Here is a 25775-nt window from a genome sequence, read left to right on the forward strand (position 1 = left end):
TGTCCTCCCTCTTGGGCCAGGTTCCCTGGGGCAGTATCTCTGATGAAACAGACTTTTCTACGTCGTTTAAACCCCTATCTGCCTTCTGCTGACTCACATGTGGAGCTCAGGCTTTTTCTTCCCACAGGAACTTGCTTATTTAGGGGAGAATCACTTGAGCCAAACCCTTGGGGCTGGTCTGGTTGGCTTCAGGATTTATGAGGAAACAGGAGGTGTTTAATATCCCATTTGCTTGTGGGTTTAATCTGGAATGCTGCAGAAATCTGCCAAACAGCCTGGCCACCAGGACAGGAGGGAGATGTACCTGTGGGAGCTGTGGGGACACATCTGGGGTTTCAGGGGTTGGGACATTAATTACCAGTTCAGTCCCTGTAATGCTGAGCGACCTTGGGCAAGCATGTGGGCCTCTCTGACCTCCACTTATGCGTAGAGTTTTTCCGTGAGCTGCTTTGTTCAGGACTCTCCTGGTCCCATATCACATCCCTAAATACAGTCACCACATATAAGCACCCCGCAGCAACATGAAGGATGAATGGGAGGCAGTGTGACATAGGAGACCCTGAATCCAGGCCCAGCCCCGCCCCTGCCTAGCCATGTGACCTTAGACATTTTGAACTTTTTCTTGGCCAGGGTGGGTTACCCTGAGGCGCATGGAACTTCAGCCCCTTCTCAGGCCTGCCTATATATCAAATTTTGTATTTATTACATTTTATTCATAAAAGAGGGTCCCCCAGATTGTGTAAGTTTCAGCCCCACGAATCTAGACCTGCCCCTGCTTCTGGGCCTCCAGGTTTTCATTCGCACAGTGAGGAAGAATATTAAGGTTTCCTACAGCTTGAACATGTTATGAGTCTATAAGCCTAATGTTTGTCTCTGAGCGGTCTGGGTGCATAGAGGTGGCCCAGAAAGAGGATGAGAGAGAGAACAGAGCAGTGGCTGGGGAGACCACACGGTCGGCAGGGGAGCAGCCACGCAGGAAAGGTGATGCCGGGGCTGCTGACCTGTCTTTGGTCGGGCATGGGCTTGATGTGGATGTTCTAAGCCCCGGGCAGGTTTGTGCTGATCCAAGCAGCACCCCCCTGGCTAGCTCCATCCTGTTCCACTGCTCCCTTTGCAGGTGTTGGGTCTGTCTTGCTGGGAAATGGCCTCTGTGCAGATACGAAGGGAGCAGCGGGCCTCTGCCGGCTCAGATGAGGCCCCCGGGTCAGCCCCGGTGGGAGGACAGGGCCCAGGGACTCCAGAGCTGGTCTCTGGAAGGAGGATGGACACAGATGTTCCCAGAGCCGAACACACCATGCAAACACCTCTCTCTGCCCACGGACAGCACTCAGCAGCCCCATGGCTGGTCCATAATCCCCTGCCACCACGGCCCCTGCCTTTGACAGAGGACCCTCTTTACCATAACCATGGGCAGACAGACCTCAGAGCCTAGTACTCTGCTGGGGTGGGCGTAAGAGGCTGGGCCGGGCAAGCAAGGGTAGGGGAAGCAGTGAGGCAGGGAGCTCATTTTGTGGGTGTTTGGGGAAACCCTGCAGAGCTGAGCTGATTTGGGGGTACACGAGGGGGGCTCAGGCGGCCCGGGAGAGGCAGGGCTAGGGGCACTCACAGAGGTGTTCTGGCACTGCACGCTGGAGCTGTTGAAGCGTAGGGCGGGCACCCTCTGCTCGCTGCCCTGGATGTTGAGGATGCATTCATACCCGCGCTGCCCAGACTGTGGCTGGGGAAGGTTCTTGGCCTTGAGAGTGATTGGCTTGATCACCTCCACGGGTACCAGGATCTTGTCCACTCGCAGCAGCTGGGGGCAGTCCTGGAACAGACAGCACAGCTCAGGCCGGGGAGCGGGAAGCCAAAGGTGCAGGGGTCTCTCCGGACACAGCCCCGATGTTTGCCCTGTTCCACCCTCCCTCGGACACACCCACAGAAGGTTCAAGGCACTGGGGCCCATCCTCAGCCTCTGTGTGGGAGGGAATGGTCCGAGAAATCCCAGACTCTACAGTCACCTCCTGGAGGCCACTTCTCACTGAGGTTGTCTCCTGCCCTCTTCAGTTTTCAATTTAATGCCCTCCAGACTCTGACACTCCTGGTTGCCTCTTCCCAGCACCCCTCCAACCCTAGCGGAGACACACTCAGCTGCTGGGTGTCCCGGGTCACACTTCGGGCTTCAGTCCTAGGCTGCCAAGAGTTGGGACAGAGAGACCCTCCACAAGTGAGCTGTGGGCCCCAGCTCTGGAATGTGAGTCTGGACCACAGCAGGGGGGGGCCAGGAGGGTCTTCCATACGTGGCTGAGTCTGGCAATTGGGAATGTTCTGGAATGAGGCCCAGAGGCCTTTTAAGATCCAGAAGCTTCTGACTGCCCTCTGAGGTTGGCCTGACCCCAAGGAAATGCCCCTCAGAGAAGATACACAGGGAGAACCCCTGGGATGCTAGCAATGAACACACTCATTCCTCAGGCTGAGTGGGGTCTGTTGGGCCTTGGGGGGAGGGAGGAAATGACTGGGCCCTTTTCCCTGAGGCAATCAGCTCTGTCCAAGAAGGGCTGGGAGGCAGGGAATGGGTCAAATACGGAGTGTGGGTGTTCTGTCCTCTTTGCAGAGGTGGGGGCTGGCATGTGGCTGGATTCTGAGGAGCCGAGTAGAAGAGAGTCAGTATGCCAGGCCTGATCGGCATGGGCAGGAGCGAGGACACAAGCAGGGCCTGGGTCCCCCAGACAGACCATCCCCCAGACTACTGCTGTGGCACTGTTCGGGGCATGCTGAGACAGATGGCTTCAAAGCACGGTATACACATCCTTCCTGAGGATGCTGCCCTCAGCAGAGGCTGCTGGCTCCTGACCCCAGCACTCCTCCTCAGCAGACTGAGGCAGAAAGGAGGTTGAGGCAGAACAGCAGACTGGAGGGGTTGCAGGCAATCAGGCAACTGGCAGCTGTCCCTCCTGGGTCTGAAGGCAAACACGAACCCCTTCTGTCACTGAAAACTAGGAGGGAGAAGACCCACACTCTAGTGCCTCCTGAGCTTCTGGACAGCTATGGAACCCTGAATACATCACATCCCCACTTGGAGACTCAACTTCCTTATCTCTCGATCCGATGGGCTCCAAGCACCCATTCAGCTCTTACCAGTCCTGATTCCATGATTTGGGGTGGTCTCACCTCTGTCCTTCTTGATTACCATGGAGTCTGACCAGAGAGGAGCAAGTGTCCCAGGCCCATGAAACTAACCCCCTCTCTCCTTCAGGCTGCCCATACCTTTATTTTAAAAGGCAGGTAGGAGGGGAGCAGCAGATCAGGCAAGCCCACTTCTGGATATATACCCAAAAGAGTTGAGAGCGGAGACTAGAACAGATGCTCGCTCACTCATGTTTGTAGTAACATTATTCACAACAGCCAAAAGGTGGAAGTAGCTCAAGTGTCCATGAGTGGATGAATGGATAAACAACATGTCATATATACTTACAATGGAATAGGATTCCATCTTAAAAGGAAGAAAAAATTTTATTATTATTATTATTTGGAGGAGAGAGAGAGCACTTGCTAGGAGGGGAGAGGGGCAGAGGGAGAAAGAGAATCTTAAGCAGGTTCCACAATCAGCGTGGAGCCCGACACGGGGCTCGATCCCATGACCCTGCGATCATGACCTGAGTCGAAATCAAGAGTCAGATGCTCACCGAACTCAGCCACCCAGGCCCCCCCAAAAGGAAGCAAATTTTAACACACAACAGGTGTGAATCTTGAAAATGTTATACTAAGTGAAATAAACCAGTCACAATAGGACAGATATCACATGATTCCACTCATATGAAGCACCTAGAATAATCAAAGTCATAAGGACAGAATGGTGCTTTCTGGGGGAGGGGAAATGGGGAGTTAGTGTTTCAGGGGGACAGAGTTTCGTTCGGTTGGGGAAGGTGAAAATGTTCCAGAGACGGATGGTGGGGATGGTTGCACAACGGCGTGAATGTACTTAATGCCACAGATCTGCACTTAAAACTGGCTAAGATGGTAAGTTTTATGTGTGTATTTTTCCATGATTAAAAATCGAAAACACAGAGGAACAGCAGGAGGCAGGCCAGCAGGAGGGGAGAAGGAGCAGAGCAGTGAACCTGGCATGTGGCCCTAAGGCTCTAAAGTGCACGGTCTCCAGGGGCCTGGAGGTCCCACACGGAGAGAGTCTTAGAAGCTCCATTCTGTGTCCCCCGCCCCAGCAAGATGAGAACACAGGACACGTAGAAGACAGGAATGATATAGTGACTAGGATGAAGCTCAGGACTGGGGCAGGCGGTGTGTGATGGCGGAGGATCAAGAGAGAAGATCCACGAAAAGCAGGGAGTTCCTAGCCAGAGGGTCCTGACTCCGCTCCTCCCTTTACCTGAGGCCCTGGGCGGCTCTCCTCTCCCTAAAGCAAGCACAAGCCTGACCTTCCCTCCTGCTGCATCCACGTCTGCATATGGTTGCATTTGGAGTAAGAGAAGTCCTGGATCTCTCACTTCCACCTCCTACAGCAAAATGTTGCTGCCCTTGAACGATGTTCAGAAAGTGGCTCGAATCTGAGAGTCCTCTGGACCAACCTAATGGATCCCTTCTACTTTGCAAAGGGGAAATCAAGTCAGGGAGAGGACAAATAATGGCTCAGTATCAGCAGACATGCTGGCAGCTGAAGTTGAATGCCAACCCACTATCTTTCCTACCCTTAATGAAAGAGGCAAGTTCCTACTGGTGGGCCGGGACCCCCTCAGGATGGGGTGGCGGGTCCGGAAGGATCTCCCCGAGCATAGCAGGACAGGGGAGCTGCAACACCCTCCTGTGGGGGCTGGGACTTGGCCTCCGGCTGGGCTGCTTCTAGTGGGTGTGATAGGATGTGGGTAGAAGCATAAGCCTCTCTTCCTCTGGAAGATTCTCTCTGAGGCTTGGCACACGTTCTTTAATGAGTCCTGATTGCCAGTGGCCCCATAAAGGCCTAGTTTGCATATAAAAAGGTTGGCAGGTCTGAGAGTAAGTTCATTAATAATAATTGGAGAGGCCCAGGGCTGGGCTGGGCCCATTTTCCTCTGGTGGTACTGCCGATTGACCCCAGTGTCCCTCCTAATTGAGATGTAAAATGGCAATTTTTCTCTAGGCAGCAAGGCATGAAGGGACCATTGCCACCACACTGCCCCTTCCTCCCATCCCAGCTCCTCAGATCCTGACCTGCCTCACGCTGAGATCTCAGGTACAAAACCACCTCTTGCTCGTGGGAAGGTGCAGGGAAACCTCCCTGTTTCTCTGACCGTGTCTCCAGACCTGACTTCCCAGCACCTCCAGGGCAGCCTGGGGCTCAGACAATCACCTCTGAGAGTCCTTAACCGGAAGAACCTGGCTGGGGAGCCACTGATCTCTGAATGCAAGGCTATCTTCTTCCTGCTAGTTTCAGAATCTTGCAAGGGCTCTAGTCATTGCTTGGCTTAACTGAAAGTGGGGACTAAAAGCTCCTCCTCCAAAGGGTTTTTGGTGGGGAGGTGTTCCATGAACTACCACATATAAAGTGCCTGACACAGAGACAGCAAACATTCCACAAATGTTTGTTCTTTCCTCATCTACTGCCTGACCAGCTCAGGTCGCACCTTGTCCCTCATCTACTCCCTTCTCCTACCTCACTTCCAAAGGATCCATCTCCCCTGCTACTACCTCTGTGTGCTTTTCCATAAACACCCCATCAGCTCCCACTGTCCGGCTCTTCCCACCCCTTCTGGGCTTCAGAGCCTGGCAACTCCAACAGCTCTAAGTGCCCCAAACACAGGGGGACAGGTACAGAGGCCCCGGGTCCATCCACTGCTCTCTAACAGCAGTTCCCTCTTCTGGAAGGTGACATCCTATAGCTGCGTGTTCCATATGCTCTGTGATGGGACCTCTGCCAACCAATTACGTGGCCTTGGACAAGTCCCCCTCAAACCCTCTGGGTCTCCTTGGCCACGGAATAGAGAAGCTGGTTTGGATCCAGTGAATTTTATGGTCCTAGTTCTATTATTAACCCAATAGATGAACTATGACATATCATTTTATAGCCTTGCTGAAGCTCAGTTTTCCCATCTCTAGACTGGGATAACAATGCCTGCTCAACCAGGTGGAAGTGTGGTATTCAAAGTATCGAACAGCTGAATGAACACTGGAGGGGCTGGAGGGGGAGCCTTCTGGAAGCGGCCATTTACCTATCAGTAGGGAAGTATTTTAATATTTTAATAACTGGCGCATTGCAACCTGGTACAGTCATACAGGCGGTGTGGCTCTGGCAGGCAGTGTGTGATGCTGTTATGATTCTAGTCAACACGGTACAAGGGATTCAAGGATTCAATCCAGTGCACATTTCGCCACCTCCATCACCTTCCACGCGCTTTCCTGTTTGCTATCTTGTTTCACAGCCAACACATACGATCACGGCCACATTCATGGTAAAAGAACCAAGGACACCCATGACCTCGTTCAGTTCCCACAATGACAAGGAACAAAATATTTTCACCAGATCATCTTACTGATTTTTGTCCCCAGATGATTATCTAGCCCCCATACAGAATTCCTCAAAAACATAATATTTTTCTTCTTCTTCTTCTTCTTCTTCTTCTTCCTCTTCTTCTTCTTTTTTCAAGGAAGAGATTTCTCTGAACTATAAATGGAAAGGGCGAGCTCTTGGAGGTGGAGAGCACCTGCATTTAACAAGATTATTTGGAGACAAATGCATACATTCAAGAACCAGATTCCCCTGGAGGCTGTTTTGCTTGTGGCTACATTCTACAGTTGTAAGAACTGAGGGCTGAGAGTGGCCGTGGCGTGAAGTGAAAGAAAATCTTCAGTGTCTTGGCTTTTAGGAGGTGGCTCCGGTGGGCTCCAGGTCGACTGTCCAGCCCCACACACGTTTTGGTTTTCAGGGAAATGGACACGGAAGTAAAGATAGCAATGCTAATGGCAGGGAGCAGGAACATCAAGCCAAAGTATGAAAGCACAAAGATGCCTTTCTATCTACCATGTCCAGCATGTCAGTGGCTGCTTTATACAGAGGTTTCATTGCATATTTAAATAATTGAACAAGGACATAAAGCACGCTGCTGAGCTGAGAGAGAAAAGAAAGACTGCCCTTAGGGCTGGTGCTGCCTGGGGAGGCAGGTGGTAGGCTTGTGGATTTACAGCCCCCCGTGTGTGTACAAGATGAGGGCTCTAATTCTCCTAGTTGTTACAGCAAGATTGGGGAAATGTGAAGCTCTGGGGGGAGTGCAGGGCAGGGGCAGCTAAGGAATAAGTGATTTGCGGGGCATCACTCGCCACAACTGTCGCCTCAGCCCCCATCAATTCCAAAGAAGCCAGCCCTAGCCCCAGCCAACCCCCCAAATTTACACTCACCTTCTCAGACCCATGATGCCCAATACAAAAATGTAACGCACCATATATTTTCTTGCTGTTCCCCAAGTTTATAATGCCATTAGCGTGATCTACGATGGGCTGGTTTATGGGGAGAGCAAAGTAATAATACAGAAAGGAAATACCCATAACCTCAAGGGGGGTGGTGGGGCAGACGAGATTGATGGAAAGTGCAATTGTCTGGAGAAACGGCAACCCAGTAATGGAATACCTGGGGTGGGGGTGGTGCATGGATTGGAAGCAAGTTCTTTAGCTGCCTTTGGCTTTGTTTTCTCAAAGGAAGGTGAAGGGCATGGCAAGGATGGTTTTCATCCCTTGGGTTGGGCCCCAGGAATGGCTCCTCTTGCCAGAATCACTTATAAGGTAGATGGCCCAATTTCTCTCCAGAGTCCAACAGCAGGTAAATGCCCTTGGCCTGCCCTGTCTCAGGACATGGGGTTTATTTCAGCACGAGGGGCAAACAGCAGTCCAGGGGCTAGGACCATCCTCACCCTGCCAACACTTCGGTCTTGGAGAGGACTGACAATTGGGTTCAGCAGATTTTACAATACCCATCTGTCCACAGCTTCATGTTCGGGGTGTCAGTAGGGGATGTTAGGAGAACCTTACGAGCACTGCTTCAGAAATCAGACAGAATTCATTTTGCCTCTTCTGATCTTACACCTGCTCTCTGGAGTACATGCTGGTTGAACTTCAAGAAGAGGGAGGGCCTACAGGAACTTTCTCTCTGAGCCTGTGCACCGTGGGCCTTCCTAGCAAAGCCCATCTGGTCTGGCTCCTAGGGAACAGCTTCAGCTGCAGCTGACTTTGCATCCCAGTTTAGATGAGGAATAACAGTACAATAGTCTATGGAGGATAAATTCTTGTCAGTGGATTTGTTTTTCCATGAAAGTTCACCTTTGTTTCCTATGGATCACTGTTATTAAGTGTGTGGGCCTGATGGGGGTTCAGGGGAGGCTATGGCAGAGCCTGGGGATTCCAGAGCCACTCAGGGACCAGAGGCCCTTCCCGCCTAGTAGACATGGGGTCACGGCCAGGTTAATGGCTGCCTTGGGAAAGGCCATTCCACTGGGAAGCAAGAAGTCTGTCCCGACTTTGGGAGAAGGGCTGAGCACAGGAAGACTCACCCTACTTCTGCTTTCCTTGACTTCCTGTCTCTTTTCTTTTTGGTATGTAGGATCTGGCAGTTGATCTAAAGACCCAGCCTTGTTATCCCAATGCCATCATTAGTTGAAACAATATCATTCCTTGTAACCGGAATATAGTTACTGTAAACAACATACGTTTATTGGGCATTCTGTTTCTAATAATTGTAATTATGCTAGAATACTTGCCATTAATATAATAACAACAATGACCGACCAGTTCTCTGTTCCAGACCAATAACTTCACCTGAATGCACTCTTTGTTCAGGGGGAAAAAAAAGAGGTAATTCAACATCCCTGGTGACAGTCAACAAAGCCAGTGTTGAAACTGGAAGACGCATGGATGAAAGCCTTCCTGGGGATAAAAGATGGTGCTGGAGAGCCGAAGAGCCACCTGGCAGACTCCCTCTTGGCTAACAAAAAGGCCCTGTCTGTGTCCCCACACTCAAAGGTTGAAAGGAAATGAAAACCCAAGGACTTCCAGAAGAATCTCTGGGCCTGGGCCTCACTCTCATCCTGTGGGGATGGGTCTGGGCCTGGATGTCCCCTGAGGCTGAGGGGGAGTCCCCTGGTAGGTACAACAAGGAGACCACAGCCTGGACTTAACTTCATCCTGTAAGACCACTTCTTAGGCATGGACTCCTCCTTGGTGCTTTCCGGCTTATTTCCAGTTACAATTAAAGAACCTAAAAGATCATGTAGACCAATGGTCCCATTTTACTAATCTCTCAATGTAGACTACAGATCTCTAACACACCTCGAAACCTCTCACAATGCCCTGCATATGGGAAATGCTCAGGAACTGGGTAATGTAGGACAAATGTTGACCCGCAGCGAAGCTTCAGGTACCATGCTATGAATTAGCTCTTCCCCTGGCAGGGAGAGGGGACACTTGTGTCTGGAAGCTTCTATAACATCACCTTTCAAATGTGTAATTTTCTTTGTTACCTCTTATTCTTGCTATAGCTCTTCCCAGGGACTAAAACATAGAAAACAAAACAACGACATTAAAAAAAAAAATCACCTTATTTCCATTAGAAGCCAGGGGCTTTCCTTTTAAGCTCTGAGCACAATGACCTCCTTCCACTGACCCAAATAGCTGGATCAGTCAATAGTCCACAAATATTTATCACTTCTTTTCCCTTCGGTACATTTCCCAGGATGCTGCTGCTACAACGCCCATCGTCAAGTGGTCAACTCCAGCTTCTCCACTACATTATACTCAAAATGGCCCTCATATTGAGGTGGGTAGAAGGCAACCTCCAAACTTGGACCAGAAACACGCCCTCAGAGCTTCCTTTTCTTAGGATAAAGAAACATCCAAAAGAGGAGCAAAAGTTGCTTCCACTCGGTGATGTAATAAGGGAGGCATGGGGGCCTTTGGCTGCAGTGGTCTGCCAGGCTCACCATAACACAGCTTGGGTGAAATGGAGAGTGTCTGAGGGTGGCTGTGGTAGGTTACTTCATCACCATGCTCCATTGGCCAAGCTCCTTCAGGCCTTTTCCTTTCTTAGGGGCTCCGGAACCACGTCCTATGAGGTGCTGTGACTCTCTGGCAGGCTTCTCAGCCCCAGAGGTAGATGGGGGGTTGTGCCTGGCTGGCAATCTGGGCGCTTAAAGACAGCGTTCTTCTGTAGGGATCTCTGAACTGCACTGGGAAACATGGTGGGCTCTTGTTTAATTCTCTTCTAGTTCTTTTTTCCTCCTTCTGAGCGGCAGATGCAAGCTGCTTTTATGTATTTAAAGACAAACTTGGGACAAGAGGAGCAAACAAGAAAGAAAAAGCAGAAATTTGAAAACCTCCTTCAAGGTAATTAAATGATTAGGCGTCTTTGAAATCCACCAGATCGCTCAATTGTTTCTGCTTTCATCTATTTTATCCTTGGGCCTCTCCCCACATGAAACCTCTGCCAGATACACCGGTCCGGGAAGCCGGAGAGATGCTGAAAACCTCTTCGTTTCTGTTCCCATCAAGTCATTTGCAGGTTCCCAACCAAAGAAAGAGGTTTCTTCCTGTGCCCTCAGCCCCTGGTCTTGGTGGGTGAAGCAGACCTTCTTCTCCTGACTGCATGCCCCAAGATAAAGGCTCAGGGTTGAGGAAACTGTATAACCTTTTATCAGGGTCTTCATTCAGTGGTGCGCCCCTCGGCTGTCAAACCCATGTCTGTCCTACGAGCTTTAGATCCATTTTCTCTTAAAGAACAGAACTGACACATACACATTAGCTTCACGTTCCTTTTGAAAGCCAACATGTATTCTCTTTCCTCCTTCTCCCCATAAAAGGGCAATCTAAGTGTGGGTCTCTTCTCGATTATGATCCAGAGTAGCCATTGCTAGCCAGAGACAGACCCCATCATAGAGGGAGAGAGCTTTATGTTCGGAGACTGCCACAGCCTCTTCTTTCTCTTCTTTGTTCCTCTCTTGTTTCTTTCTTGTTTGCTCTTCGTGTCTTCCCTCTCAACTGGGATCATCCCCTCCCCCTGACAACCTCACCATTCCTTGCCTTTACCTCTAAAATGAATTGGTCTGTTCACTCTCTACCTGTAGAACTCCTGCTCAGTCATCAGGGCCTGGGAAAATATGATTTGGAGCTCGGACTTTCTCAATGCCAGGCAGAGTCCAGTCATTTTCCCTTTAGCAGAGCCCCGTGCCACAGGTGTTGGTAGTAGAGCGTACATCACCCTGACCTGTCAGTCTCAGAGACAAGACAGCTTCCCTCCTGCCATTAAAGGTTTGGCCAAACCCCTGGGGGTAGAAGTCTGGGACAGGGGCACTGGGATGAGCCTCTGTGCTCCCCATTCCCCTCCTGTACCCTAAACAGCTTTTCTGCTTCCTGTCCCAGGACAATGCTCTCAAAGCCGTGGGGTTTGCCACATGGTCATGGCACATGTGTGGGTATGCGAAGGGGGCTGGAAGGTACACCCAAGGCTGGAGAAGGGGGTGAAGATGTTGGAAACTGTCCGAGTCCAGTGTTGGCCAAGAGAGCATGGGCCAGGCTGGCAGCTCTACATTGAGTGGGGTCTAACCAACACTGTATATACATAAATATCTTTCTAGTCTAAATAACAACATTCTAAGGCAATCACTCTGTTCAGTCCTACTGGCCTGAAAGTTGGAGTCACACAAGCACCATAATGGTTGGACAATAGCAGGACTTCTCCAAAGTAATTTTACACCCATTATCTTTAAGGTGCTTGCCCACAAACTTACAGCCTAAGAAAGGCAACGGCAGAGGCATAGAGTATTTCTATTAGAGTGATGAATAATGTTCAAGGATGAGAATAAAGATTAGGAGAGAATAAAAACACAGCTTCTTCACCATGAAGCCAACTTTAGTGATGCCCAAATGGGACTGTGCAGCAGAATCACCAAGTACTGAGCCGACCCCCAGACTTTCTTGTCCAGTTGGTCTGGGGTGGAGTGCTTGACTCTGAGTTTCCAACAAATTCACAGGTGATGCTGATGCCCTAGTTTGGGCATCACACTTTGAGAACCACGACTCTGGTTGGTAAGTTGACCATTCTTTCTTTCTTGTTTCTCTCTCCCTTTGACCCAACTTGTCCTATTTGATCTCAGATATGCTCTGTGGACAGTGCTCCAAGGGACAGCCAAGGAGTCTATAGAGAGTCTTGCTGTGGACTTACAATTATTTCAATCACATACACACATCTGTCTGGAACTGTTCTAGAACTCACCTGGCATGTGGAGGGTCTTCATGGTTGGAGTGACCTGGAATGTACCTTTGCCTGTAGCTCAGCCTCCAGGACTGACTCAGAGCCCACCAGCCCCAGCACAGAGCTTTGCTTGTTTTCTGCTTTCATGAAGTGGTCCCTTAAGAGTTGTGGTTGGGGCAGAAGCAGGTGTCCCGTGGGATTTGCCTGTTTTCTCTTCTTAAGGGAAGGCCTGCCCTCTGTGCCCCATGCTCAGAGCAAGCAGCACTCACCACTCTAGCTGCCAGGACCTACCTCAGGCAGCTTCACTCGGCCTTCCTGGAAGGAACAAGTCTTGGGGTCATGGGTACAGACGTGCCGGTATTTACACCAGTGGCAGCGGTATGGGCTCTCAACACAGGACAGGCACCTGGGCACAGAGGAGGAAGAGGCACAAATCACAGAACCTGGGTGAACCCAAAGCAGAGGGCCTATGACTCCCGGGTCTAGTAAAATATCTTTTAATGCTAAGAGAAATCACCTTCAAACCCTCATGAAGGGCAAATCTGATACAAATCTGACCCTTTTTGCACCAATTTCTCAGGATGCCCAGAATTTGTGGCCTCCCCCCACCCCCAACTCAGGTGGTTGAAAACCTTAATCTTTAAGGGCCTAATCAACCACTCTCCATCTCCACAGGACGCTGACCTCTTCTGTTGAATTGGGGGGCAATGAGGTCTGAAGTAGGGGGTTTCATTCAGAGGGCCCATATAAGTTAGTGAAAAGAAAGAAACTGACTTTTAATTCAAATTGACTCTAGGGTCTCACTGTCAGGGACTCACATGGTCCCACCTGGGCAGAGGAAGGTCCTGAGGCTTCTCTCTCAGTGCAGTGGGTCCCTGTACAGTTGGCGACCCCGCTTCACACTTCACCCCCAAGACACAAAGACAACTTTAGAAGAGCTCCTTCCTGTCTAAAAACCCAGCATGGTTCCCATCTTCAAGAGGGCAAAACCCAAATGCCTTGCCATGCAGTCTAAGCCCCTCAGGATGTCCAGGTCCACTGTCTCCACATGTATTTGGCATTTCTGCCACGAACAGGCTATGCTCTCCCCACGCTGTCCTCCTACCTGGAGTACCGCTTTCCCTTCGTTCACCTGGCCATCTCCTCTTCCTGCTTTGACCAACAGAGAGTTGGTCACACTGGGCCCTTTTCCCATTAATCACTTTGTTTATGTCTCTGGGGCAGTACTGGCCTTGTTGTACCATATTTTACTTATTCACTGTCCAGTTCATTCACTGGACACGTCCACAAGGCCACGACTCTGGGAAGCAGAGACTGAGTCTTTGAGTCTTATTAATTGTTGATCCTTCCTGTCTAATGAGTGACACATTGCCCTGCACAAAGTAGATGCTTAAAATTACTTTGTGGACTGCATGGGAACTTCACACATGATTTCATCTGTCTACACTCTGCTTTCCTAGAGGGGCAAAAGGGGAGCGAGGGATCAGGCCACCAAATGGTAAAGCCACGGGCAGCTCCATGACAAGAAGCGGGAAGAGAATTCTGGCATTGAGGCAACTTGTTTTTGGCTGGGAGGCCTGACTACCTCTTATTGGGAGCCCCATAGAGAGCCAAGCTCTGGATTCACAGCTGCCATAACCAGATAGGTAGACTAACATTCCACTGGCCTAAAGTCCCAAAATGTCTTGGGTTATGTTAACTAGCTTGTCCCACAGGGAGAGGAAAACAGGATAGCGTTTTAAAACAAGCAGGGCTTTGTGGTTTTCAAACTGTGCTCTATGGAACCCTGGGGGCTCCATGGAGCTTCTTTGGAGATGAGGAGATGTATGGGATTCCAAGACAGAGGGGTTCCAGAAGCCCTCAACCCTCAACCAGAGTAGCTCCTACTTTCATCTGTCTTGAATATTGGGCTTCCACATCTAATTCTGGCTGGAGAAAGGTTTCTATCATAAAAAAAAAAAAAAGAAGGCTTGTACCTTCTCAGTCTGGTCCAACTCCATCATTTTACAGAGGAAATAATAATAAAATAACAGCAAAAACACGAGCAGCGCCTGGACAGTGGCTCTAACTGCTGTGCTTGTAATGGCTCTTCTAGTCTTCACAGGTGTCTTGTGGGCCAAGCTGGGTTGATGTGCAGGGACAGCAACCAGGGGTGTCCCAGCCAACCACAGCTCTGCCTGGAAGTGCCCTTGCCATGTCAGAGGTGGAATATGTGGGTGACAGTCCTGGAAGGAGGACTATTATTTCCCCACTGACAGAGGACACTGGGACACAGAATGGTTAAGTTTCTGGCTGGTCTGACTCGAGAGCCCGAGACTCTGTCCTCTGTGCCTTCCCTTGGGAAATGGACGATTCAGTCAAACAGGGCCAGGGCCAGAGCTAGAGCCGGAGTAAGACTTCCCAGGCCAGAGCCCGCCAGCATGGACCTTTCTGCCCTGCTCTGACTCTCCACAGCCTGAGTCCTGACCCAGCAGCCCTCAGGGCACTGGGGAGAGCTGAGCATTCAAGGTTTTGCTGGACCACCTGCCCTGGCCTGGACATACGTGGGGCTTCTCTCCCTCCTGACACCCCTCCTCTCACCCAGGGTGCTAGCTGCTCTGTTGTTCAGGTGAGGGACACCCTCCTCCTCAACAGATGGTGGGAACTGAATCAGGCGAGGCAGATTGATGCCAGAGATGTATAGGTCAGGGATTTGGAGATCCCCACCCTACAAGTTCTTACTCTTCTCATTCCAGCTCTGATTTTCCTATTAACCCTGTGGGTGCCACGGAAGGGGTCTGTTTCATCCTCCTCCTTATAGGGCTTCTTGCAAACAGTGCCAGCATCTTCTATCGCTGGATGATCACGGACCCCAGGAACAGGGAGTTGAGTGAGGCTGGGAGGCACTTACGAATTGTGGACACTGCAGTTGTAGAAGACAAAGCTGGTGCTGGCAAAGGTCATGCCCGTCTCCTTCGACTTGAGCTGCAGCTGGACGACATGGTGGTCCCCTGGGGGGCAGAGCCAACCACGAGGTCAGGGAAAAGGCCAGGATCCCATGTGAGGGTCCTACTGAGAGTGATGTGCACTGGGAAAGGGGAGCCGCTCCCCTAACAGGACTCTGATTCAGGGGGGTCCAGTCCCAGGACAGCCCTGAGAACATCTGCAGAGGGTGCTTCTGGTCTATTCTTCCTTCCACACTGTGTTCCTGGCACCCACCCCTCATCTGCTCACCAGCTCTCATGTGCACATACCCTGACAGGCTTGCATGCATGGTGTCCACACCAGACTCACAGAATTATAAACATACACATTGATTAGCTACCAGGACAAACATGTAGACGCTTTGTAACATTGCCACAAGCCACGCAAGAGATTTTGCATGTATGTGCATGTATGTGCACACACGACTTCCTTCCCCATCTCGGTAAGGAGACACCCTGGTCTTACACCCCCTCCTCTGGTGGGCTCAGAGCTCCATTCAGGCGGGTGTCCCTGGAACCCTCAGCTGGCGCCAGGGAGGAGCTGGAAGCCTATGTTTAATTCACAGCCCTGACCCCAGGCCCCCACTTCCAGCCTTGTTCTGTGCCTTCCCCGAGAGCCTCATTAATCAATCAGCTCAGAACAAATGTGACAAGCCCAAATGGGAGGGCCAACATGGAATCAATCTGCCCAGGCTGGGCCTGTCCCTCACTGGCGTTGGGCCTCTGTCCACCCCTGTTCCTCCCAGTGCAGCTAGCCATGAACGTGCAGCTCTGGGAAGGCAGGGCAGGGTGAGGATGGGAGGCAGTGGTTTGAGATCAGTGACCCAGCAGTTCAGGCAGGGGACAGAGCCATAAGAGCCCTGACATAGGCACCCCCCGGCCATGCTTCTGACCAGCTGCCCCTCCCGCATTGCCCCTCCACACCACCCTCTCCTGCTCCAGGACAATCTCTAAACTCAGCTGGCACATTCTGATGCTGTGGCCTTGCCTCTCTCCATGCTCTCTGCAGCTGCTCCTACCTAGGATGAGGCCGACTCGAGGATGCTCACCTGGTTTCAACAGTCATTTCTGAGAGCAGCAAAAAGACACTTCATCCTCCTGTTCTGTATCATACCCACCAAAGCACCCCCTTCCTCTGACTCTCCCCTGCCAGTTGGGCTTCCTCCGCGGCCCCCCACCCCCCACGCCTGTCTTGAGTTCTCATCAGGCCAGGAGGAAAGACATGCCACCCAGCTTTGCCTCTGGGGAACACTCACCATTCTCTGTGATTATTCGGGGCACCTCCTTGGCTGCTGGGGAGTAGCACTGGATCTGATTGCCTACCACCAGCCCATCCATCTCTGACAGGTCCTCAAAGGTGCAGTTGACTCCAGCTGACAGCTCCGGGACATTGTATGTCTCTAGGACCAGCTGCGAACAGCCCCGGCAAGGGGAGAGAGAGGAAGAGAGTGAAGTGGGGCACGGAAGGGTATGTAATAAAAGGAGAAAGAGGGATAGCAAGAGAGATCAGAGAGAAAGAAAAGAGAGAAAACTGGAGGTGATATTAACATAAAGAAAGCCGCGATTGATCACAAGACCAGAGGTGGTGGGAGGTAAAGAGACAGACACAGAGGAGACTTCGTTACATATGAATGGATTTGGCCCAGCAAATGGGAGGGCTTAGGGGATTTGTTTGTAGAAAGAAAGGCGGGCAGGACTGAGGTACTGCTGGCCAAGCTCCTCTTCCATCATCCCCTGTTTTGGAAAAACGGCAAACCAACCGCCAAGTGCCCAGTGCTTGAACATGGGCGATATCCTGCCCCTTTCTTCCTCTGCACATGAATCCTTCCCATCTTGCAGACAAAGATATAGTTCTCATCGTCCTCCCTCTCTTGGTCACCCATTCAATCATTTTTGCTGTCACACTTTCCCCTATCTTTCCATCCATTATGCAGAGGGCCTTGCCCCAGTATTCCTGTGCGTGTCCCCCTCTTCCATCTCCAGGGACACATTCTTTAAAGCTGCTCTCGAGCAGCTTTGCTGGTCAGGCTTGGCCCAGTTCTTAAGGACGTTGCGGGGCTTTGGTGGGGAGAGGGTTCTCCCAGGACCCTGGACCCGGATCCCACTGCCCTTACCAGGACATTGTACTGGGACACAGAGATGTTGCTGGGATGGACAGTCAGCCGGACACACTGCTTCATCTCAGAGGCAAACCTGCGGGGCTCTCTGGACCTCTCACAGCGCTCCTTCCGGGTGCACCTGGGAGGGACGAACAATGAGTGACTTAGGAGAAGGCCACTCGCTCCAGTGAGGGGCTGGCACGGGGGTCAGGCACTGCCAGTGGCTCCCAGGACATGTTCAAACTCGATGTGTCCAGAACTGCCCTCTTTGCCTCCTTCCTCCAGCCTGTTCCTCCCCCACCGTGCCTGAATGTGAAAAAGATGGTTATTCTAATCACTTGTTGCCAAGTGCAGAAACTTGGGGGTCATCCTAAAGACCCCTCACCTACTCCTCATTAACATAAAGAGCTGCAAAGTCCTGCTATTCTACCTCCCCATCCATCCTCAGCCCTGTAACTCTCCTCCCCTCTTAGGCAAACTGAGACTTACTCTCACCCGATAAACAAAATACTCTTTCCGATTTCCTTGCCTTGTGCTGGCCACTTCTCTCTGGACCACCTTCTTCCCACACTTCCCCTGTCCAGCTTCTACCTACCCTCCAGATGTGGTTCAACCATTGTGCATCTGCAATCTCTCCCTGCTACCACCTGAGGCAGAGTTCAGAGCATTTGGGGGTTTCCTATAGTCTAGAAAGTCTTTGATTATATTATAATTATTGGGTTAAGTGCAGCCTCTCCTACCAGGTGTGAGCTCAAAAGAAGAAATGATGCCTGACTTATTCCCCTGTATACCTCATGTCCAGCAGCCAGAGGACAAATGTAGGTGGGTGGGAGGGAGGGAAGGAAGGATCAAAAGAGCCGAGTGTAGCAGTTCAAAGCATGCTTTGGAGCCAGACCGCCTTGGATGGGAATCCCAGCTCCCTGGCCCAGGGTTACCGTTAGAGAAGGTTTGCTATTATTGCTTAGCGTCCTGTGTTGTTCAAAGTACACTGCGTCACGGGTAGACTACATCCAGGGTGATCTGGGATCTTACAGTCTTCACTGATGGAGCTTGTGAAACATGCACATGAGAATCATGTACCTTCACCCAAATGTGCACACCCCACATGGGGGAAGGTGCTTAAACTCTCCGCCAGGGCCAGGGCATCCTTGCCTTACAGTGGGAGTTCACCGCATGGAGGTATCTGAGCTTTGGGGAACAGGCTTTTAATGCAGATCCGATAAGCCATGTGAATGTGGACCTTTGCTGAGCGGCCATGATCTGGAAGCTGTGGACTCCTGATTCTGCTGCGGGGTAAGGGAAAGCAGGGTCCTTAGAGGGACAAGCTGAGGTAAGCTGGGGCAGCAGGGAGATGGTGCCTGAGTCATCAGGAAGAATGCCACAGGGAAGGAAGACAGCTTTGGCTTCTGTGGGAGGGACGGCTTAACAGTGGCGAGTCTGGGGGGAGAACTTAGCAAATGAAGAAGTCACTGAAGGCATGGACTAAAGGAAGAAGGGGAGACGCAGGGACAAAAATGATGAGTGCAGAGTAAATTGGACATGTAACGTGAAAGTGAAAAACAATTCTAAGTAATACAATCATGGCTACTAGTCACTGAGCGTTTCTTGGGCTCCCTGGTAAGAGGCTTGCGGTTTATGTCAAAGAGTCTCCCAACAATGCCGCAAGGCAGGTACCATTTAAAAACCCATTTTAGGGGCGCCTGGGTGGCGCAGTCGGTTAAGCGTCCGACTTCAGCTCAGGTCACGATCTCGCAGTCCGTGAGTTCGAGCCCCGCATCAGGCTCTGGGCTGATGGCTCAGAGCCTGGAGCCTGTTTCCGATTCTGTGTCTCCCTCTCTCTCTGCCCCTCCCCCGTTCATGCTCTGTCTCTCTCTGTCCCAAAAATAAATAAACGTTGAAAAAAAAATAAAAAAAAAATTAAAAAATAAAAACCCATTTTATAGACCAGGAAACTGCAGGAAGGGTAGGTAACTTGCCCAAGGTCACCAGCTCAACAGAGAGAGCCACTATTTGAACACAGATGAACCCTGGAGCCTCTGCCGTGCTGTACCTCCCTGAAGCTTCGAGACTGAGGAGGGAAGGACAGACCCCCTCTTGCTGCAGACTAAACCCATTTCCCTGCCATCTTGATGTTCGATTCATGTTGCTTAAGGCAATTTCAAAATTTCCCTTCAAGCTTTGTCTCTATAAGCTAATCACTTTTTTTTTCTTCTTGCCTGCCACTGGGAAGCACTTTGAATATTATTGCAACTTGTGAATTCTCCAGGATCCTTCTAGGAAACCCAAGAGTGAAGGGTCAGACATGAATGTGGTCACCTCCCTGGCACTCCCTGCCTGCTCTAGCCGACCATGGCAACAAGGGCGTCTGCCTAAAAGTCTTGGAAGTTAATTTACCAGGCTAGCTCCTCTGTGAGGACTTCATTACCTCCAGCCATTAAGCTAATGTTATGGACTTTTCCAGGGTGTCTGCACTGACATCGCTATTAATAGTGTTATTACTCCCATTAACAGCAGACCCAGAGAGCTGGTACAGGCTTAAATTATTCACTGACTCCCCAACTTTGAAGTTCGTATTTCCAACAGCAATCAGTAGGTCTGAAAAATGTCTTTGATCAAATTATGAAGGGAGAAAAATGAACCTACACCCAGGCCAAACCTTACCTGGAGTTACTAAATACAGACTCAGATGGAGAAGAGAGGACTTTACTTCTCTTGCAGGTGTACAAAGGTACTTGGTTGGGGGGGGGGGGTCTCAAGATGAGGCACACCTGCACGGTTTGCTGCTTCCAACGTCGGTGTGGCTGCATCCTGCCATGGCTCCCCAAATTTGAGAGCCCCAAAACCACACACTCGTTATCCCCCTGACCCCCAATTTAGGTCTTACCAGGGAAGCCACCTGTAGCTTATAATTTCAAACATCCCATCTAACTGTGTAATCTTGGGGAAATAACTTAACCTCTTCGTGCCTCAGTGTTCTCTTCTACAAATTGGGGACAAAACAGTATCTAACAAATAGGGTTATTATGGAGAATTCAATGAAGTTATGCATGTAAAACATTTAGAACAGGGCATAGCTCGTACGCAATAAGCCATCAGTACACGTCCACTAGCACTGTGACCCCATCAATGCTCCGCCTTCCTCATGCAAGCTCTCTAAACCACAGCTGACACAGAAGCACAGATTTTCCAGACTGGCCCATGGGGCAAACCAGAGACAAAAAGACAGAGATGGCTCCAGCAGTTTTCCTCCTAATGAGGGATGGGGAGCCCCAGAGACCAGGAGGGAGGAAAGAGGGAAAGAGTGGTCTGGCTCGCTTGGAGTTCTGCTTTCTCAGTAGCTGTCAAAGGGTATTGAGTACTCAGCTCTGTTAGTGGAAAGTCAAGTTTAAGGTCAGTGTCAGGGATGTTTTGACATTTCTACTACCCCTCAGGGCCCATGAGGGCGGAGGCTGCAAATGCCCCAAAACACAGACAGCTGACCTTAGATGTGAGAGGGTAATGGAGGGGGAAGGATGGATTCCTTCGGAGTCCTTATGGGGAATGTCAGGGTAATGGCCTCCTACTCTTCCAGGACTGTGATTTCTCATTAGCCCAGGCAAGAGTTGGGAAGTGTGCAAAGGATTAAGTCATGACTTTTGGGGGTCACGGGGTGGTGGCTTGTTTCTTTCAAAAGGGCTCCAGGTACTTCCTGTGGCATTTCCTTCAACTCCACTGTGGGAGGACCCTGGAGCTGGAGGAAGGACCTGCTTCATCTGTTTGCCAGGCAGGACTCAAAAAGCGCATGCTAGGTGACTTGGAGTCTTCAGACAGTCATCCATGGGGCTGCCATCACCACGCCCTTTCACAACACAGATCTGCATGTGGTCAGCAGGAAGCGGGCCCCCGAGAAGACAGCTCAGGCCCCCAGAATTGGAGTCTGGCTCTACTAACTTCGTCTTACGCCCCTTCCGCATTCCACTTTCTCTGCAGTTGGGCCCTCCAGCCCCAGTTCAGAGGTGCTGAAAGGCCATGGGGACAGAGGTCTGGCCCTTGGAGGGGTTATTATTCAAGCCAGTGGTTCCAATGAGATTATCCTCTCTAATGAAGCAGCCACCTCCGCCCTCCCCTAAGCCTGAACTTTTGCTGCTGGAGAATTCCCAGCCAAGTGGAAAATTGGAAAAGAGAAGAACAGAGAAAGGAAGGGGGTGAGGGAGAGGGAAGAGGTGGTGATTAAGTTCTTTAGAAATTAATTCCTAAGGACAGCGATAGAAATATTAACGTCCAGTGCCACCAACTGGGTGAGCAAATTTCAATTTGGAACTGGGGCTGGTGGGGTCTGGGTGAGGTGGGGTCTGGGTGAGTCTCCAGTTTGGGGGGTAGGTGCTGGTCTGTCCCCTGGCCCTCCAGCAGGGGCCCACCCGCTTTGCCTCGCAGAATGTCTCCTGACTTCTCTCCACAGCTGACCCCCTCCCCCATCCTTAAACATCTCGCATTGGTCATGGCTTGGGCTTAAGTGCACCCTTGAGGGGAGCTGGGTTTAGAACATGAGGAGGTTGAAAAAACTGAGATGGGGTTAGGGTTTCCCAAATGAGCTTTCCAGAAAAGTTAAGAGGAATGCTTACTAGCAGGGGCTCTTAGGTCACTGTATCCACATCTGGGAACCCTGATGAGGGAAGAAACTGGGTTTGCCAATACCGTTGGCCTTGCCCTCTTTAGGAAAGCCCACAGAAGTGGGAAGACACATCTGTGCAGCCTAGAGGAAGGTGAGTTACAGAATGAAGGGACCCTTTCCAGGCAGATGAGTGTGCAAGAGGTTTCTTACACAAAGGGTGTGGATCAGGTGATCCCTGCAGTGTCACAATTCTAGGATCTGGTGATTAACACCATGGTCTTGACCTAAGGATTTAGGCTGTTCTTAGAAATGTCCCCTTTGCCATCAGCTGCTGAACTGGCAACTGTACTCACCGCCCTTTGCCTTCTCTAAGGCTCCAAAGCCAACCTAAGCAGCAGATGTGGGGTACCACGCCTCCTGGGTCTCACTTGCCAAAACAGGAGGAAGGCACAGGACTTAACGGCACCAGCAGGTTCAGAGTCCAGAGGAGGCCCAAGAGCCATTGTGGGCTTATGTGGCCCACATGGTCCTGGCCCACCACCATAGGCTGCACAGAGGGGCTGAGCTCTGCCCTGGGTCCCAGTTGGGAGTCTTATCTCGCCTTCCTTTCAGCCCGTCTTCAAACAAATGATATATTGAACACACAAAAAAGGGGATGTCCCTTTTCTAAGAAGAGAATTTACGTTTCTGAGAAGAGAATTATATTTAGCAGGTGCCCAACTGGAGGGGGAAGCAGGGATGGTCTCTCTCTTCATCGGTACTGTTGGGACCTACTTATTTCTATTGAGGGTGAGGGGAGGTTAGGAAAGTTGAGGTGGAGAGAAGAGTAGGATTGGGGGGAGGGAGAGGGACAGAGGGCAGGAGAAGGAGAGAGAGAGAGAAAAAGAAGGAGGAGGAGGAGGAGGAGGAGAAGGAGGAGAAAGAGGAGAAGGAGGAGGAGGAGGAGGAGGAGAAGGAGGAGGAGGAGGAGGAGGAGAAAGAGGAGAAGGAGGAGGAGGAGGAGGAGGAGGAGGAGGAGGAGGAGGAGGAGGAAAAAGCAAAGGCAAGGTGTAGCAGCCTGGTCCACTGTCCCCTCAATCCAGTCAGTAACAAGGGGGCTGCTGTATGTTACTTGAGACGCACTGACCAGTTACTCTGGTTGATTTGATCAGCTTGCACACCACACATTACCCAACAGCCTGGAGCTTTCTTTAATGTCACCAAGTCAGGTGCTGGGCAGCACTCTGCTCTGTGTGAGCTGGGCCACTCTCCACACCATGAGGCCAGGGTGACATGGCTGGACACACGTGGCTAGAATGTGTGAATGCTGGTATATGGCTGTGCACATCTGCACTTCAACCTCAGAGGCAGCCCAGCCCCTCAGGCTGTCCCCAGAAAGTCAAGTCATTAGACTGGGAGGGGCACCCCGAGATCATATGGACCACAGGACTTTCCTAATTCCTATGAGCTGATGGCAGTGCTGACTGAACATCCTTTGGTCATGAAAGCATGTGTTATACACATGTATGTGGGTGGGGGTGGGGAGGCAGTAGTTGGGAGAGGAAAAAGCAATATTCCTTAACTCATACTATGTATCTGCTGGGACACCAATGGAAAAACTCGATTGTACCAATATCTAGTCTGGGATTCTTCCCTCTGGACCAGAGGCTGAAAACTTTTTGGCAAAGAGGGAAGACCAGAGTATAGACTGCAAAGGTTGCTGGGCAGAAGTGATTCTAACAATTCCTCACGAGTGGGTGGGCATCCTGCAAACGGCTCTCAGAGACACCGGTGCCTTAGCAGGTTGGTATTAGGTAGTCCTTCGATACAGCTTAAGGAGAAAATGAAACCAGGCTATGGGATATACGAAAAGGCAGCGAGGAAGGACTTACCTGTTTAGAATCCATTTATGCTCCATTAAGGGGACACTTGGCCATGGCTATGGGACAAACTGTGCATTTTCTCAGGGACCAGTGAAGACCGAGGTCCCTGATCACTGCCTACATGGTGTAGCTGGTTGGAGTTGCTCAAGGCAGGGAAACTTTCCAGTGGTGGGTTTGTTCTGGCTGCTCAGCCAGAGCTTTCTGGTCTTGGAGAGGACAGGAAGGGCCGGGGACCAGGGAGGAGGCCGTGGGGTCTGACCCACTGCCTCTGCTTCCGCAGTCAGTGCAATCAGGGTGACCTCCAGGCACAGTGAGGGCACGTCACTCTAACCCCTCCCTTCTGCTCTGGGTGCCAGTACTTTTCCTCTCCTTCCCTTTCCCTTTCTCCATCTAGGCAGAAATGATACAGAGAAGAAAAGGAGTGGATACTGAGCAGTAATCTGGGCCAAGCATCGAAGGGTGGGCATTCTTCCAACAGAAGAAATCTGCAAAGAGGTGGGGACACCAGGGGGCAAGAGAGACGTGGGCAAAGCTGGTCTTGTCTTTCCCCTGTTGATGTCTTGGGTTGCATGAGCCTCCCAGGAGTGACGCTGATGAACCTTCTTCTGAAAGGTAACGTCTGGGCCAATCGATGTGGCTGGGTCTGCCATGGGATCCCGTTACCCGCTGAGACTGAGATCGGCTTCTCAGCCTGGGCCTGGTCGGGGGAAGATGGGAGGGAGGCCTGGGGACATGCCAAGCCTGGTTGGAGGGAATGTTCTAGGCCCAAGACAGGTGAGGCTGGGCTGGAGGCTTTCCTTTACCTTCCCCCAAGTCGGAATAGGTAGGGTCAGGCCCAAGGTAAATGCCCTGGGAATACAAGCTCAAGATTCACAGACAAACAAAAACCCAGCTTGTTGAAACTGTCGTTGCCATTGGAAACCAGCAAGCCTGCAGGCTGGGTCAGGGACCGTATGAGAGGACAAAGGGGCGATGCTCTGTGCTACTGGGTTGGCAGGCCCGTGCTTTGAGACAATCAAGAGTGAGTAACAGGAGGGAGGCTTCAATTACACAAGCGTTTCTTAAGCCTGTTCAGTCTGCACCCCACCTGTGCCCTTGCTGGTAGAAAGGACCCTTTCAGCCACCTGAGCCACCTGTTATAGGGGCCCTGCCCTTAGACTATTCACTCTCTCTCTTATGCTCTCTCCTTCTGTTCCTTGTTTCTTCCCCTCCATTTCTCTCTCTCTCTCTCTCTCTCTCTCTCTCTCTCTCTGTCACACACACACACACACACACACACACACGCACATACACACACAGCTTCTGCTGCTCGCTTGCTACCAAGTTCCCACCCTCCTACTTCTTACAACCATAAAAAGTTGGCAAAAGTGACAGAAAAATGGCATGTCTTGATACTCAAAGGAACCCTCTTCCTGATGCTCTTTTGCCCTGGTTTCCTTAGGGTCAGTCTTGCTGGGCCCTGGAGCACTTAGCACAGGGGCTTGCCCATGATGCGGCCCTACCAAATGCACTGATTCCAGTGCAGTCTGCAGCCCCCATCCCTTCCCTGGCCCAAGGGCCCCAGTTCCCATGAAGCTTCAGGGCAGAGCCAGTCTAACGTAGTCCCCCTGGATCTCCTGAGCTTAGCACAGTGCCTGGCACCAAGGGAGCAGGGCCAGTGTGAAAGGTGTATGGACAAGGGCTACGGGGGCATGACACCCCATGCATGATAAAACCCCCTGCATTTGTCACCACGCTCCCTGCCTGGCAAACAGAGGGGCCCCAGGGGAAGCATCCGCGGGCTCCCTCTGGTCCTCTGCCACTTTCTGCTCTGATCTGCCTGCTCCAGCTTTCTCTGGCCGCATCCTCATGCATCTCTCCCAACCATGAATGTCTGGCTGGCATCTATTTAAAATGAAAGGAAGGAAATAAAATAAAAAATAAAAATAGAAATAAAATAAATACAATTAAAATTAAATTAAATACATAAAAATAAAATGAAATGGAGAGTGTATCAGAAGAAATAGTGTCTGGCTTCAACCTGAACTTAAGCAACTCGGAAGAAAAGTCCACTGGAAA

The 25775-nt window shown here is 51.0% G+C and overlaps 1 protein-coding gene across 1 annotated transcript in view; it reads right to left on the reverse strand.

The window, feature by feature from the left end:
• PLXNA4 (plexin A4) overlaps nt 1-25775 on the reverse strand; it is a 440999-nt gene that overhangs the window by 80166 nt on the left and 335058 nt on the right. Inside the window, exons 6-10 of the mRNA XM_043589543.1 lie at nt 17280-17403; nt 16422-16575; nt 15093-15192; nt 12494-12608; nt 1607-1807 (exon numbers count right to left, since the gene is read on the reverse strand). Of these exons, the coding sequence (XP_043445478.1) occupies nt 1607-1807; nt 12494-12608; nt 15093-15192; nt 16422-16575; nt 17280-17403 (694 nt within the window). The remainder of the gene's footprint in view (nt 1-1606; nt 1808-12493; nt 12609-15092; nt 15193-16421; nt 16576-17279; nt 17404-25775) is intronic.

The sequence above is a fragment of the Prionailurus bengalensis genome, chromosome A2 (assembly GCF_016509475.1).
Source record: "Prionailurus bengalensis isolate Pbe53 chromosome A2, Fcat_Pben_1.1_paternal_pri, whole genome shotgun sequence".
In the NCBI taxonomy this organism is placed as follows: domain Eukaryota; kingdom Metazoa; phylum Chordata; class Mammalia; order Carnivora; family Felidae; genus Prionailurus; species Prionailurus bengalensis.